Raw genomic sequence first — 18,049 nt, 5'->3', positions numbered from 1 at the left:
TGAAACCCGGAAGTAACCCATTCCGGCACTTCTGGGTTGCCGCAGGACACAACACGAAAACACACAACCTGAAGCGGACGTAACATGAAGTATGACTGTATTTGCATAGTTTTTCTTATCATGTTGTTCATTCATTCATTGCATTTGTATCCCACCTTTTCCTTCAATGACTTCAAGGTGGCGTACGTGGTTCTCCCTGTCCTCATTTAATCTCCACAACAACCTAGTGAGGGAAGTTAGGCTGGGAGGCAATGACTGGCTCAAGGTCACCCAGGGAGCTTCCTGGCTGAGTGGAGATTTGAACCCTGGTTTCCCAGATCCTAGTCCGACACTCTAACCTTCATCATCTTACCTCACAAAATATTTCCATTTGAATTATCTTTTCTTCATTAAAGCTAGCCTCCAGGGAAAGGCTTACTTTAAATAAATGCCACCACTTGAAAAGCACATATCCCCATAAATTCTATACTGAGTAAATAGTCATATCTTTACATGCATCTTTTTTACATGCAACTTCAATAATACTTTTTTTATTTTAAAAAATCTGACCTTGTATAATTAACGGTTATTAGCCCAGCAGTACAGACTCCTGTCAAAAGTATAAATATGATCAACCAATGCTCAATTTTAACACCAGAAATAAATAGTACTGGTATTGTAACAACAGATCTGGAAAAAACCCAGGCACTGAAGCTTATGAATTTCATCATCTCTGTGTAGTAAGCTTGTCACATATACATTGGATGCTGGTATAATAGGATTGAAAATATTTCTTGCAGTGCCTCCTAAAGTAATACACGCACCTTCCCACCTGTGTGTGCAATCAGCATGTGCATGACTGCTGACACACATGCTGTGTTCAGCACTCAAAGGGAGCAGGGTGGGAGCAGAACGCAGCAGAGTCGGATGGACGGGATTTGCACCCATCCCACTGGCACGTGTGGCAGCCAGGAACCCCTGTGGAAGCAGGGATTCCCCTGTACTAATACTGAGCTGAGAGAGAGAGAGAGAGAGAGAGAGAGAGAGAGAGAGAGAGAGAGAGAGAGAGAGAGTATGACCACATTTGCAATTACCTGTACAGTATCCCTAGTTGCATATCAATGTAAGTGTATGGCCAAAAGAAGCCAAAAATCATGATTTGCACCTCAATTTTGTCCTTTTAAGCAATGACATTTGGTTGTGTCGACAGACTCAACCTATTTTGGCTATTTTGAACTACGTTTCTTTACTGTGTTACTGTATTATTAAAAGCAGAGTTTAAAGAAATGTTTGGATGATCTTGATCAACTGACATTTGATGTTAAAACAGTCTAGAAAGCCTTTTAATACTACACCAAAGCTCAGATTGTTATCAAGTTTCATTTCAAAGAATTGACAAGGTCATATAGGAATTTCATCCCTGGGAATGTAAGAACTGGAAGGTTACATAGCTCAGTGTGTTGCCCAGTGGGATAAGCCAGCCGAGTTTTTCATTCTTACTATGCCAAGTTCCTTGGGAAAGGAGAAGGATTAAGAGAGATGTTCCATTTTCAGAAAAATCATCAAAAATGAGTGAGACAAAGCACTGCTGAAACCTTCTAAACAATGTATTATCAACATGCTACATACTGCCTGCCAAGAAATTTTGTCTGGAATAGCTTTTAGCCAAGGAGTGAGTTGTCATATGCAACTGCAGAACTTTGTATGGGTCAGGGTAGAAATCTTGGTGAACACTTATTCACGGAACATACACTGCCTTATCACTTCTAGAAGCAGTGCTAAGGTACAGTAAAGGACCAGAGAGGGGTTAAACTGATACTCAGTTTGGACAAGGAGGTATTGCTGGTGGGTTTTTCTTGGTGGTTGGTGTTCAAACTGTTCTGAAAGGGGCTGCACTCCCCACAAAGGAGCAGAGCGTTTTGCAGTTCTGGTGTGTTTGGGAATCAAACATTGTCACTAGAAGCACAAGGAGATTATGTGGTTCAAAACAACTTTAATCATTTAATAATTTCAATTATATTATGCCAGTGTTTTATCAGCTTCTCTAGCTTCTGGGCTGAATTTAAAGTGGTATTTTGAAACTTTAAAGCAGGAGTGGGGAACATGAGGCCCTCCAGATGGAGTTGGGTTCCTACTTTCATTGTCCCTGACCACTAGCCATACTGGCTGATGGAACTGGAGTCTGTGTGCCCCTGTAAAGTGATACAAGTGACTATTAGGAAGAGGGCCTTCTTGGTTGTAGAACACTTGCTGTAGAATAACCTCCCAATAGAGGCTCTCCTGGTACCTACTTTATTGTCTCTTGGGCAGCAGGTGAAGATCTTAATAGCCATCCAGGTCTTTTAAACACATAGCATTTTAAACTTGCAAATTCTGGGCTCTCATTGTGTAGGTGTGTTTTATTTTACTGAGCTATTTAAAAAGCTCTATGCTGCATTTTATTATCTTTCTTGATGCTTGTAATTATTATATTGCACTTTATTCTCTGCCCCATATGCTACCCAGGGAACATGTGTTGATAAATAGCCATGTAATGCTAGTAACAAACAAAGATAGGAGCATTGCCAAATATAGGAAGGCCAAGTTTCTATAACCATGCCTTGCCAATTGCTTGAAAATATTTCCACTTGCAGAAACATGATGGAGAGTAATATGCATTACTTTTGAGCTATTCATCTCTCCTCTGGGCATACAAGAAAGCAATTAAAATCTCCATGAGTAACTTGTAAAAAGATTACAAATTTGTCATTCAGTTTGCAACCCTGTATGTATGTGCACACCCAAAAAACAGCAGTTGCACACTTGTAAAGTTATGTAACTTTGCAACATTGGAATTTGCCCTGAAGGTCATTGTAAGGCACAAATTTCAAGTTGAACATGAAATAAAATGTCAAAGGCCAAATGGACAGTGAAAGCAAACATGAGTGGGTGGATAGTATTGCAAATTTGAATCTGGTAGACCTGAGATTGACTCCTGCTTCTGCCTCGATATCCATTTGTCAGCTGTAAAATGGAAACAATAGTCCTATTTCTACAGGTGCAAATATTAAGACTGTAAAGTACTTTGGAAATTTGAAAACTTGCCTTGTAAAAATAAAGAGTTGTAGCTAATGCTTGGTCTACTCAGAGTAGAATCAATGAAATTAATTGGCATTAATCAGTAGGACTAGCTAGCCACACCTCAAAATAAACAAGGGGGTGTCCAAGGACAACAGCTACCATTTGTACTACTGTACACTGTTTTCATGGCTAACAACACTTGCTTTTCCACCCTTTCAAACTTATGGTTATAGACTCAAAGGCTGGAAGAAGAAAAAGATAACCCTTCTTGTTATGAATGACCATGGAGCTGACTTTCTGTATCCATCTATACTTGGAGCAACAGTGGAGAAGAGAAAGTGCAGCCAGGATATCCTACTGTGTTTGCTCAGGTGAACAAACAGAGTAGGGTTTGCAGTGCTCATGCTCTCTCTCCCTGTCTGCTGTCACCACCATCCCCAGCCATAAAGAGCAGCAGAAAGTGCCGTCAGAAACAAGTACAACCATAGTCACCTGTAAGCAACATTTCTACACCACAGGCAATCAGGTGAGTATTCTTGTTCATAGGCATAGTAGCTGATTTAACAATTTACATATAATGAATAAAAATATATCAAATCAAGTCAGTCTTTAGGCACATTTTCCCTAGACATCAATCCACTTCTTTCATTTAGACAGGGCCGGGAAACCTTTGCCACTACACCCCCAAGTGCTTCTGGATGACAACTTCCATCATCCCTGATTGGCCATGCGGGTTGAGACTGATAGGAACTGAAGTTCAGAAGCTTCTGAAAGGCCAACTTTTTCCTACCCCTGATTTCGGACCTGGAAACTAAAATCAACACATACTGTACTGTATTTCTCAGCATCCACAACTGCATGACCAGCCAGCACAAATGACCTAGATGCTTGCACATTTCAAACGACAATTACAATGTATCCCAGAAGAATACTACTCTCTTTCAGGTCCAACAATAACTGGGTTTTCCTCACTACTAAGGAAAAGCCCTTCTTTCTGAAGACCACTGTTGACTGGCCTCATGCTACCAACCATATAATAAATATGGGTTGCCAACTGACCAAATATCTTTGCACCAGGGCACATGCATTCAATATTCAGCAGCTATCATTTGAGCGAAATCCAGTTGCTCAATAGGAATCCAGTCTTCAAAAGCATTCTGTGATGCAATTTCAAAAGCACAGGCTACTATAAAGAAAGATATTCAAATATTCACTGCCCTGCTCCATGTACACATGCAAAAGTATCAAGATTTTGATAAATATTTCCTTATCAGCAAAGGGAAACAATCAAAGGAGGACTGGCATGGCCTGTAGCCTATTAGAACATAATGCAATGTTAATTTCATTTCCTTGGTGCAGTAACCGTCTCCTGAAGCAGGATCTGTAGGAATAATTCACACTATCTGTTGAAAAAGCAATATACAAGTAGCCAGACTTTCATTATAATTGTTTTTAATTTGCTCCTGTGTAAAAGTACAACTGGATTCACATTATGAGCTCCCATTTTTTGGAAGAGGACTCACAATAATAGAGTCACAAAAATAAACTGTAATAAAGGAGACTAGTTACTGCCTATATGGAACAGACATTCAGAGAGACAGACACACAAATTGGCATCCAAGTGTAGTAGCTTACATGGCAGAAGTCACAGAGGAACTTAATGCATTCTATAACTGGAACCACACTATGGCAAGTCAGTGACAGCTGTGCAACACAGGCAGTTTTCTGCTATGAGTATTCTATCAGCAGGTAAAAACTAATGAAATCTAAACCATAAAATCCATAATTATCACCCCCATTAATTTTATTTGATAGTTGCACCTCATCATTCCCTTGTTTGAGCTCTCTGTCGAAAGGGCTATTATACCTGTCAGCACAGACACCCATTTCAGGAGAAAGTGACATAGGACAACTATATCAGGTTATGTAACTAGGTAAGTAACTGGCCACAAAAGCATCACCTCAATCTGTTGGGATGAGCCACTCCCATGATTCCGCATGCGATTACAGGCTCAACTCCCCCTTCCTATTTAGACAAAGGAAGACATTATGAGCCTGTGGCATGCACCACACTAGCCCAGAGGCTCCAAAAGTATCTTCAAAAACGTCCGAGTAGCATCTCTGGTACAAAAGGCCTTTCAGCAGCTAAGGTCGCTGCACAAGTTGCAGCCCCTTTTAGATAAAGCCCGGCTGGTCATTTTGATCCATGCCGCTAAAACATCCAAGTCATACTTAATGGATGTTGTACTGTACATACATTTGAAGACTAGGCTACTACAATTGATTCAAAACATGTAAGTGGCCAGTTGGAACACATCTCACCTGTTCTTGGGTGTAAATGAAAGACTATGTAACAAGAAAAAGAAAAAGACATTGTATAATATGGAGGAATGGTTGTTGAGGTTATTGGAGACAAAGTAGATATATTTGAGAAGAGAAAAACCATTGCTGACATTTGTGTGAAAAAGAAAAGGAAATAATCTGAGACATTTGGGTCAGAGGATTGAGCAAATATTGCCTAACAGAAAGTATATCAGTTGGATGTCATTGTAAAGTGAATATTTTGAATAATTTCTTGCATGCAACTGACAGACAGAAAATCAGAAGTCCTTTTTATTTTATTTTATTTTTAGGTTTTCCTTTGGTGTCCCCTACTTTGGGCCGTTTTTGGGGTCTAACATGAAGGTGGTGGATGGTTGGTGGAAGGACCCAGAATGAGAGGGAAGACCTTCCAGGACAAGAGACTGGGAGAAGGAAAGGAAAGTTCCCAGTAAGAGCTGCGAGGGTCCATCACTTTCAGTGTGAGAGATGGGTTAAGAGAGGACTCTGCATTTTCTGTTTCCTTTTTCTCTGTGTTTTTGTTTTTGTTGGATTGGTTTCTTTTATCTTATTGTAATATGAAAACACTTTAATAAAATCTTATTTTTTTAAAAAAAATCTCACCAGTTCTGAATCAACTGCAGTATTTTCCTGACTGTTTCAAAGTGCTGGTTTAAATATTTAAAACCCTGTACACTGTATAATATACAGCAGGGGTCACCAAGATGACACCTGCAGGCACCAAAGCCAGTACCGCCTATGGTGCCTGCAAAAGGTCTCTGTAAATATAACCCCCCCAAAAATCAACAATGCACCAGAAAGGGTTTGCTCTTTCTGCTCAGTTCCTACTTGCACCAGCTCGCCCTCTCCTACATGGACCACACACTCTTAAACATGCCTGAATTTCACTGGATGCCAGGTTTGTTCATCCACCTCCCTACCACTCCAAACAGAGGAGAGGTATAAAGAACTTCTCCATGTGAGCAAGTGCAGTGGTGGCTGATATAGCTGCCTTTTTCCATTGTTAAGGAAGGGTGCCAGTGGGCAGGAAGTACTCGCATGATTTGTCTTTTTCTGCTTTTTTAGATGTGGCTGCCATTTTGTATTATTATGCCACACCCCTATAGCATCCATTTTGTGACACTTTCTCAAAATTCCAAATGTGCCCATCAAGGTTACTGACCCCTGGAATACAAAATGAAACCTAGGAATCTGCTACCACATGAACCTGCATGACAATTATGATGATCCGAGGCAAGTGGGTATTGGGGAGAGGGCTTCTTTGGTGCTGGTATCCCAGTTATAGGATGCTTCTCCCCCGCCCAGGATGGCTCACCTGGCACTCGTTCTCATGACCTTTAGTTGCCAAATAAACTTTTAAATTTGCCCAGGCCTTCAATCATTAGATTTATTGCTGCTCACATTTAAATTCTGGCTTCAGCTTTATCAACTGCTGTGTCATTTATGTTCGTTTTTTTTTTAAAAAAACTATTTCTATTGGATTTCACATGGTTTTACATCTCATATATATATATATATATATATATATATATATATATATATATGAGATGCCTTGAAAATTATTTGAAAGGCTGGTACACGTGTATCTTTGAATATAAATACATAGCTGGCACAGAAAGAGTAAGGTAACTGCTATAAAAGTTATGGAAAAGCTTACACTCAAAATGGGACAAACTGAAGGCTTTAAGTTACTCTATATGGGAAACCCAGTGAGAAAAGCACCCTTAGCTTGGGACATGTGGCATTATCAGATTTGCTGGTAATTAGCTAGCTTGAAGGTGAAAGTCTGCAAAGTACTTTTTGGCACCAACAGCTTGAGAGCAATAATGGATTAGCCAGTGCTAGAAATCTGACACACGTTAACAGGATTGGAGAAAGGCAAAATTAATAGTCAGGGGTCAGCAAGGTTTATCTTGCCTGGGCTGGATTGGTCCCGTGAAAATCCCTATGTGGGCCGGGTTGTGCACGCGCCCCTGCAATTTCTGACTCCGCGAAAGCGAGTCCCCGCGCAGTGCTGGTTTAGCGCAGCGCGTGAGCAACTCAATTCAGGGGCAGCTCGTGGGCCAGTCAAACGACCTCCATGGGCCATTTCCAGCCCATGAGCCTTAGGTTGCTGACCCCTGTTAACAGTGTAGCTAATTCAAAAGCCCTTCAGATTGAGAATATATATGGGAAATGATGAAAAACCTCAACATCATTTCTTCTAATTGTTCAAGTTGGCAGCCCCTACCTTCCAGTACAACAGCAAAGTTCAGCCTCCAAGAGAAAAGAAAGTTCCTGCAAACACAAGAGGCACTCCAGGTATGCAGGAAAAGTTGTGTATGTGTGGTAGGTTTCAAGAGACCCATGGGGAGGTGTGGAAGGATAAAAGGAAGGCTGACACCTACACCTGTGCATTGCTCTCAAGCTGCCCTGTAACTTTTGAAAGCATGACAGCAGAGTGCAGGAACTACACAAGACTATTCATATTGGCAGCTGGAGCCTAACACTGATGGGGTGCATTATGGTCACAATACCCTCCAGCTCAAGATTCCTTTAAAAGGGTACAGAGGGATTGGAAAAATAAATGGTTCCCTTAAAACAGATCAACCCTTAAAAGGACTAGTTAAGCTGTGGATGGGGCACACCCATTCAACAGTTTGAAGTATTCTGGAAGGGGCAGGAATAAAAGAGTCTGTGCATCTTCAGGTATGCATTTTAGGGGAGACTTCATAGCTTAGTGAGACAGAACCCATTTCACACACTCCACTGGAAGATTCAGACACAGATGTCCTAGTTCTATGCCTGGGCCCTATTGCACATTAAAATAGGAGAAATGATTTCCCTATCATTTACTCCTCTTGAGATATTCACAGGCAGGGTTTGAAATTAGCAGGGTGCCAGGTGCATTTTGCGCCTAAACATTCTCCATTGGTGAGCACCTCCAAAAGTCTGGGTGCCATTTTGTGCACCTGGCTAACACTCAAGAATTACTGGAATGTATTTTCTTTGAAACCTCAAATTATATATTAAGGATAGACAATATGTTAAGGAGTTTAACAATAAAGAGTAGAGTGCTTTGAAAACTGAAGTATGGTACAGATATTCTTATTGTAAACACCAAATTAAACGTGTATTAACAATTTCTGCTAAAAATGTGATATTAACAATGTGTTACTTAAGTGAATTGCATATTAATGCATGTTGATCAAAATAACAAATATAAAGTGTTGCTGACACACCCACCCCATAGTGATTAGACATTCTGTTTTGGCGCCCACAACCCAGGTCTCAGAAGCTGTTTGGCTCCTAGCTTTCCTATCCCAGTTTCTAATACTGTTCACAGTCATGTTCATATTACTGAACACTAAATTATTATCACATAGTGGTGTCTCCCTCTTTCAGTGCTGGAAAAAAATGTTTAATACCAATGGTGCTGGAGATTAAATAATAAAAACAGCTAAATATTCATATAGTTTATGTGTTTGGCCTTAAAATGAGAAAATTAAAGAGATTTCAGACTGTTACCATCTCATTTCCCCAAAGTGGACTGCTTTTTTTGCTGAACTGTGCTGAATGAAGGAAAGACGAATTTGTCTCCAATCTATTAGCAACTTCATGTTTACTTGCACTACAATACTGGAAAATTAGCTCATTTCTACCAATAAACTCTGGATGAAAAAAATGCCGTTACTGCAAATTAATTTTATTACATTTAGAGAAAGAAAGTTGATGTGCTTTGGTAGAATTAACCATAAGAAATAAATATTTTGGGGGAAATACGCTGACCCAGAAATAGTACCTTAATGTACCTTCAGGATGAGAACAGAAATCGCATGGCGACGGCAGCTGGAGGCCCCATTAGCTAAAGTGGTACCTCAGGTTAAGAACAGTTTCAGGTTAAGAACGGACCTCCAGAACGAATTAAGTTTGTAACCAGAGGTACCACTGTACTCTGTCATCAAGCAGTGAGTAGGGCAGGAATATGTTCAATGTGATTTAATTTGGGTAAAAATGGTTACTGGTATTATTATTATTATTAAATTTGGATATACCCATAAATCTCAAGGCAATATCAATGGATGGGCCTGTAAATTTTTTCATATATTGCCAATCTACCAAAAAATCACCCTAATAGCTACTCATACCATTCTGGAGGATAATGAAATATATAGAGTTGACCCAAAGGGTTTTCAAAATGTAGTAGCATGACAGCTGATTCTATGTTGCTACGGTAGATTTCCACATGTAGAATGTCAGAAACAGGCCATAATAAAGTGAAATCATTATTTTTGTCACTAAATTGTATAAAATATGAACGCTGGTTACTAAGGCAGCTATTTAGATTAGAAGGTATTTTTAGAATGAAGAGAAGTGGGGTTGCCACTTCAAAGACTACCGTGAGAGCCCTACCCACCTCCTGAATGGATGAGCAAACGTGAAAGTTATTGGCCACCACGTGGTGTGAGAGCCTACAAAAAGAGGAGGCATAAGGGCCCTCTGGGTGAGAGCTAGAACATCTGCATCATCCCAGATGAGAGATGCTGCTGGGTCCCCTGGATGTTTGGAAAATTTGGATCTCAACTACTGGAAAACACGGTTATAAGGAATCCCTGTCCACACTGTCTTTTCTTTGCTGTTGCTGTTAAGGGAAAGTTGTTGGATCAAGGCTGGTATGAAGTGCAGGGCAAAGAGGAGGAAGGGCTTCCTTGGGCAGCACGCTATCAGGCAAAACTCTAGGTCAGGCATCCCCAAACTGCGACCCTCCAGATGTTTGGGCCTACAACTCCCATGATCCCTAGCTAGCAGGTCCAGTGGAGGGCCGAAGTTTGGGGGTGCCTGCTCTAGGTGGTCAAATTTGGCTTGTGGTTTCTTAAGTGCCTGGAAAGTGATGTATGATGTAGGAGAATGTGAGCAGTATTAAAACTATGACTGCATGTGGAGCTTGAAGGAAGAGCTGAAATCTTTACCTTCCTAAATGAAAGAAGGGGGTGTTCAGGGAGGGGAGGGACATGAGAGCAGGGAGGGAAGACTGCCACACATGAGAGTGTGGTTCCCATCCAATTCATGCAATTTAGTTACAATGAACCTCTGTGGAACAAACACCCTTATAGGAGGGCAATCCCCCCCCCCCCGCCCAACACACATTTTCTCTCTGCTAGGAATCATTCTCTGTTGAGTTTTCAGCTTGTCTTGTTTTATACAGTGCTGTATGGATTTTTCTGGTTACTTATTGACATTATGACCATTTCCAGTATGTTTTTGAATTGTTATACTTATTGTTCATTTGATATGTGGTGAGCCGCTTGAGGAACAATTTTGTGGAAAAGAAGCATCCAATTAGACAGGTGAGGAAAACAGATACTGGATTATTGTACAAGGATTCAAATGAACTGCCTTACCTTTCAATTTATTGGTAGACAACTAATGGATAACATTACTCAGGAGCATCTCTGGATATCCCTGTACAGTATAAGAACTTTATCACCTTGTCTACAGCTGTCCCATTAGTCAGCGATACAGAATGGGTTCAACTGCTCTGTGGTATGTACAGATTATTTTAAGACATGCATTTTGTTGATGCACCTTGCTAAACCAGCTACTGCCTCGTGTATTTCATTTCTGAACCTTCAATAATAAATTCAAAGCATTATGAAAAACTTATTTTTAGAATGAAAACTATTCAAATGGGCGGTGTGAAGGAACATAGTACAATACTTTTATGGGCAAAAAAGCACTGCAAGATTATATTCTCCATGAAGTACAGGTAATGGTGGCCAGTAAATTCAACTGCATTTGGGCAAAGAGATGACCCTGCTTTGAAGGCTGGGGCCTTCCAATCCTACAATTTATTATTTTAAACTCTGAACATATGGTATATTGATGGTGACAACATGTCTTTCACATGTCTCAATTAGACCCTGTAGCTTGATGGGTGACCAGGAAGAAAGCTAAGCTTACTTGAGTTCACTAAAATTCCAGTCCTGGAGGAAGACTGTTAGTAAGTGGTAGTGCTGATCAGATTGAGAGACAGTACAGGTAGGAAATGGTTTTGATTCACTGGGAGGGGGTACAACATGCTTCACACGTGTGAAGTCCAAATTGCCACCTCTGATCTTGCTACTTAAAAGGATCTGAGATAACAGAGCAAAACCTATCATTATTATTATTAATCAAATTTATATACCGCCCTATACCTGGGGGTCTCAGGGCGGTTCACAGAATAAATCTATACCCAAAATGCTGGAGATCTACTGCTGTCAAGGCATGCAGCATTTGACTAGATGGATCAATGGCCTGACCCAATGTAAGACTGTTCTTTAACCAACGCTTGCAAATGGATGGGCGCCACTAGCAGAAGATACTAATACTACTCAGAGCAAGCTAAAATGTTAAGTAGGCAGCATTGCTAGAGCATCTTGTAACACTGCAGTCAGGACAGATATAATGGGATCAGAGTGTTGGCCAGAGCAGTGAGTAATCATGTATCTATAATAATGCTACACCATGAAAGCAATTTATTTTTGCAAAATAGACAAGTTATTAGGGGAAAAGGTGCTGTAAGAATAAATAACTATGTGATAAACTAAAGTTTAGGACATACACATACACACAACAATTGGAACAGTTCAACCCTGAAGCTCATTACAGAATGGTGGGTTCTGCCATACAGGATGTTCAAGCTCTGATTTCCTGCAATGAACAGGGAGTTTGAATAAATGGCCTACAAGGCTCTCTACAACTATAATAAAAATATCAGAAGATTTTGTCCACAAGTGTTAAACTGACCAGTTTTCTGAGATCCAAAAGCTATCCGCAAAGGTTTGAAGATGCAGTGCATATTAACAAAGAATAAAATTATAAATATAATCAGATTTTTGCTAGGATTACATTTTAAATGATCATCATTATAACACTTACCAGTGGGTCAACACAGGAGTTGCCAAAATGAAAGATCATGAGATTGTTAATATCTGCTTTGAGCAATAATTACTAATCTGAGGTGATGATTAACTTGAGGGTTTTTTTATGCAGCCTTATTCTGACTGCAACTACAGAGCTCAATATAGTTTACCTCGCAAGTCAATACATCTGAGTAGCACACACTATTTCCCATGCTTTCTCAACACCCAATGCCCAACTGTGGTTGCATTTGGACATAATGTTCAACTATGGCTTAGAGTTATGTGCATGACCCTTGGGCTTGTTAGCTCTACCCTCTGGCATGACCAAAAGCTTTCATTTCCATTTACATGGTTAGTCTGAAGTATTATTTGGGAAACAAGCCAAATTCAAAATGTGGTTTATGATCCTGGCTTGTTTCCCAACCAGAGTTGAAACAAACAACATTCTGAGATCAAGAACTTTGGTTAGCAGGTGGGTATAAATACCCCTGAAAACATAAAATAAATAATAGAACACAGTTAACTAAGCAAAACTTCCAATCTCCTCCTTGCATCCACCCCAAAAAAAGAAATGAACTATGATTTGCTGTGATGTATGAATGGACAGACTATACTGTAGTTACAGATTGGCATCTGGGGGCTGCTGTGCCTAGAGGCAGTAGCAATGTAGCTTCATGTTAAGAGCATTTGCTTTGCATACAGAAGGTCCCAGGTAAAATCCTCTTCAGCCAGGAATAGGAAAGATTCCTGGTCTGAAGTCCTGGAGAACTGCTGCCAGTCTGTATAGCCAATACTGTACTAGAAGAACCTACAGTCTGACTCAATAGAAGGCAGTTTCCTATGGTCCTAAACGACAGTAGAAACGCAGCTCTAAACCATGATTTGGTTATATGTTTGGAAGCACAAACTATGGCTTGGGATCTAAACTATGTTTATCGCAGAGCATCAAACTACTGAATTTAATGCACATACTAAAACAGGGGACAGTACTTAAATAAATGCACAAAAACAACATCTAACAGACAATCAAGCCTCAGCCACTTTCAGAAGCACAATCTGCTTTGCAGGAGAAACTTACAGGAGTTCCATTCTTTGAAACAAGATTTGTCAACAGAAAGTTTGGGAATTCTAAATGGAACTCTTCTCTTCAGTTTAAACAAACACTTCACACTCCAGAGGTAACATTACATTTACTGGAAAGGTTCATATGGGTCCCACATGCCTTGAAGGAGGTTCTAAGAGAGACATATACTGCTACCAGCAATAAATATGCAGCTAAAATATTCTCTCTTCTATACATTCTAACCTTCTGTGATTGTGGGACAATGTGTCAACCCTGCGATGAAAAACAATAATGCTGACTCTGCAATGGCACCAGCATTTGTAAAATTAGAAAGTAATGAGAAGTCGGGGTAAAAATCCCTAACGCATTTCCATATATACAAAATATTATCACAATTAAAGATACACAAATCAAACAAGTGAAAGCTGCAAACTACCTTGAAACTCCAAAAGCCAAGTTGTTTTGCTGAACACTGCAGGTTGTAACTACCGGTACTGTAATGTTAGTTCTACCCAGAGCAGACCCACCCCCTAAACTAAATGGGCATGACTAACACATTGTTGACAGATGTTACATATTGCTGTAAAAATCATTTGAAGTGTACTAAAGCACAGTGAATGTGGAATGCTACTACTGTACAGTTACAAAAAATTACCCAAGCACAGAAGAAACAGGCAGCATGGCCACTTCCCAGAGAACTTTAAAATGATTGCAATGTCGAAAAATAAAAGCAAAAAGAGCAGACAGGATATGATGGAGGCACAAAGAATGGGGCTTTGTGCACGGGTGGGGCATTTTAAGACATGTTCAAATACCTTACATTTAATTTAACAAATGTGTGTGTAACGTGCCGTGGAGGAGTTGTGCATCAACTGCGCAGATTACTTTCTTCCACGCCCTCTTTGTACTGCACACAGGCAAAACATTTGTATTCAGAAAGGCACCTATCTCCTGGGACCATGCATAATGTAACATTATGAGTGACAAATATTCTCTTTAGAAAATGTGGATTGTACAGAAAATCAAGTCTTTGCACGGGCCAATAGATGAGGTAACATCCCCTCCCTGATGTGTTGAACATACAGGCCTCGGTAAAAACCCAAATGTATAGCCCCTGAATGCTATGCTCTTTTTCTCTGCGTGTAGGCTTCCTGGCCCATGCGCTACCATGCATTGGAACACATGCTGCGACAGCACAGAAAGACTCAACCCTGAGCGTGTCCTTTGATACCATGCACATGTGCACCTATTGCTGTGGTATTTAAGAACATGAGTAGCACGTGTTTACTAATTTTCTTCCCTCCATAGAGGGAAGGGTGCTTCTCCAACCTTTTACATGTACAATGACCAAATAGCATGCCACAGCAAAAATATATAATCTGCGTAACAGGAGATGTGAAAGCACACACCCCCCCCCCCCACATTTCAACTTGGATGCACATAGCACACAAAGGTAGAGGAATTCCCATATTCAAAAGAAACAAAGAAAGGGGTGCACTAGATCCCAATTTGAGAGAAGGAAGAGAGAAAGAGAGAGACTGACTTGCATCTCAGATGAGAACAGGAACATATTCTTGCTTCCCACGCCATGTGCTCCTGGGCCAAGATTGCCAGACAGCATTTTAAAGAGACCACCCCCTATTAAAGCACATCATTTGCTGCGGAATATAATGAGAAACGCTACAATAATCTCACAAATGCAACTCATATGAGTTATTGTGGATCTCTGGATTAAAATATAAAACAGTAATACAGGGGTCTTGGTGGCCACATGTTCTCCCCTACTCACCCACCCAATGGCCATTATGCTAACTGCACCCCAAATTCTGTCAAATTCAAATCTGAGCAGCTGACAAATCTGGCCAATCCCCAAACACACTCCAGGCCCTTTCAGACTTCTGCAGCAAGACAACTCTGTCCCCTGGCCCTGCCCCAATGCCAAAAAGTAAGGGCACAACAGCATTGCCTTGAGTGGCAATCATGTAATCATGTAATCCAGACTAGCCCCCAAGAACAATACTTCAACAAAACTATATTTTCCAGCCAAACCTAGCTACCATCCCCACCACCTTCATGACATTGGTATCACTGCTGCAAGTTCTTCACCCCAGCTTGAAGATATGAGCTTTTGGCCAAGTTTCTACTTCTGTCCAGTATTTCTCAATGGGAGCCTATGAGCAAATGGGGGCGGGTGTCAAACAGCACTGGAGCACAGCTATGGAAACCTCAATGCGAAGAGATCCTTAAAAAAGAAAGATTCTGCCAGCACATGTGGAATAGCACAGCCTGGCTACTGAGTAACTTCTGCCACCCTAGGCACCTGGGACTCGACCTGTAGGACCTACCTCTAGGTCCAAAGGTATAGAAACACTTAAAAAGAAAAAAGGAGGTAAAAGGAAAAGTGAACGAATGAACCTTTGCCTGGAATACTTGCTCTTACCAATCAATACATTGAGTACACATTGCCGGGAAGCAACTGCTCCACCGTTTTATAACCTTGACTAGGGCCTAGTCACACTACCCGCCTCTTTTATTTTCCCTATCCTAACCCCACTTCCTCCTCCCCGATGTGATCCCCTTCCCTAGGCCTCCCCCCACGGCGGAAAAAGATACTGGGGGTTGGGGGAGAGGGAGAAAGAAGCGCCAGCCTAACCCCCCATGTTGATCTCCTCACCCCACCACTCCTTGGCTGTAGTTCGCCTTCTTCCAAGGGGTGCCGGTGTAGGCGGGCTCGTCCGGGCCAGCTTGCGGCCTCCCCAGGGGCCCGTCCCCCGGCGCCGGGACCCCGCTTTCCCCGGCGGGCCCGAGCAGGAGGGTGTAATTGAGCCCGAAGGTGCTGGCCTTGTTGTCGCGCTTCCTCTTGTTGCTGGCGGCCGAAGAACCCGAGCCGGCGGGCGGCAATGAAGTGGAAGACGAAGAAGGGCCAGCTGCCGAAGAGGCGGCGGCGGCGGCAGGGGAAGGAGAAGAGGCGGCGGCGGTGGAAGAAGAAATAGAAGAGGAGGAGGAAGAGACGGCCGCGACAGGAGGTGCTGGGGCGGCAGCCGCTACCCGGGTGCCGGGCCTGCCTGCCCAGGCGGTGGCGGCCGGCGGCTGCGGCGAGGAGGCCTGCCGCCGGTGGAGGTGGTTGTGCTGCTGGTGGTTGGCGCTCTCGAGCGGCAGGAAGTCGGGCTGAGGGTCGCAGCGGGGGCCGCGGGACATGCCGGGCGGCGAGGCCGGGCTGATCCCGGGGTTGGCGGCGGCGGCGGTGTTACTGCTGTTGCTGCTGGAGGCGGCCGAGCCGGGCTGCTGCTGCTGTTGCTGCTGCTGGACGCGCTGCTGCTCGTGCTGCTGCTGTTGCTGCTGGAAGTAGAGATTGCGGACCCCTTGCGTGGTCTCCCAAATCTGCATCCACAGGCGGTTCGAGGGGCCGAGCTGCTCTGGCTGGAACCAGGCGATCCGGGGATCCATCAAACGGGGACCCGGCCCTCGAGAGACTGGGCGGCGGCGGCGGCTACTCCTCCCCCGCCTCGCCCGGCCCGGCCCAGCCCAGCCGGCCGAGAGCGCGGCGGCGCCCACCGGCTCGCAGCGCTAATGGCGGGCGGACGAAGGCGGCGGCGGCGGCGAGCAATGGAGAGAGAAAAGGGAGACTCTCCTCCGCTGCGCTGTGTCGGCGGCGCCCTCCTCCTCCTCCCAGTGAAATGACTGGCGGTCCGGGGCGAGAGAGGTCGGCCGGGCGCTAAGTGGCTTCCTCCTTGCTTGGGCTGCTCCTACTATCGCTGCTCCTTCGCCGCCGCCTCCAGCACACAGCAACCCCCGCCCCCCTCGGCGAGCGAGGCGGGGCCCTGGCGAAGAGGTGGCCGCCGCCGCCGCCGCACGGGCCGCGCGTAATAAAGGCGTGGGAGGAAGACAGAGGAGGAGGAGAAGCAGGCGGCGGCGGCGGGAGAACCGCGCTGTGGCTGGGCTTGGCTGGTGCCGAAAGCGTGCGCGGTTCAGGGCTCGGCTAGGCCCGGCCTGGCTCAGCCGCCCGTCGTCGTCGTCTTTCTCGCCCTCAGGCGTGCTCCAGTCCATGGAGTTACATCCGCCACCATGGCAGTCGCACCGTGGCGATGGGCCGCGCTGTACACTAAGCACGCACGCTTCTTTTCTCCTTTCGAGATTATTACTGTTACCATCACCATCGTTATTTCGTGATATAACAATAGCTCTTACGTCGTTCTTTCACTTGGGGTGGGGTGGGGACACACACACACAGCGAAGAAGCTCCCACGTTCTTCCGGAGGAGGAGAAGGCGCGTTTCTGGGGTCACACCCGGCCACTGACCCGGGATCGTGGAGCTGGTCGTGTCGTCGTACCCCCACATCCATCCCCGCGTCCCATTTCTTTCCGCCGCGTGAATGGGGCCATCACGCAACTCCCATCATGGCAAGAGTCCAGAGGTGCAGCCATGTTAAGTCCTGGTTACGGCAAGCGCCAAAATCGAAACCTCGGGCTGCCATCCTGTATATATGCGCTGAACTGGGATCGAGTCCCTTTTGAACGCGAAAGGACTTCACTCCTGAGCGGGGCAGGCGCAGGGTTGCGCTGAAACTGATTTTAGTGCGGGATGGGCTTCTGTGGACTAGAGGCCATTTTATCAGAACACACACACACACACCGAGGCATTTTAAATATGTGTAACACAAAATGTAGTCTTGTGGCACCTTAAAAGGACTGCTTCACTTAATGCTGCATAAACTTTCAGGGA

General features: G+C 43.6%; 1 protein-coding gene across 2 annotated transcripts in view; it reads right to left on the bottom strand.

Moving 5' to 3' along the window:
- TENT4B (terminal nucleotidyltransferase 4B) overlaps positions 1-18,049 on the bottom strand; it is a 49,620-nt gene extending 31,571 nt beyond the window's left edge. For both annotated transcript variants that reach the window (XM_060276090.2, XM_060276091.2), the window contains exon 1: positions 16,001-18,049. In XM_060276090.2, coding sequence (XP_060132073.1) covers positions 16,001-16,773 — 773 coding nt within the window. In that variant the 5' untranslated portion in view covers positions 16,774-18,049. The remainder of the gene's footprint in view (positions 1-16,000) is intronic.

Source organism: Zootoca vivipara, chromosome 6 (assembly GCF_965207765.1).
Source record: "Zootoca vivipara chromosome 6, rZooViv2.hap1.1, whole genome shotgun sequence".
Taxonomy (NCBI): Eukaryota; Metazoa; Chordata; class Lepidosauria; order Squamata; family Lacertidae; genus Zootoca; species Zootoca vivipara.
This window is presented reverse-complemented; position numbering and strand designations above follow the sequence as displayed.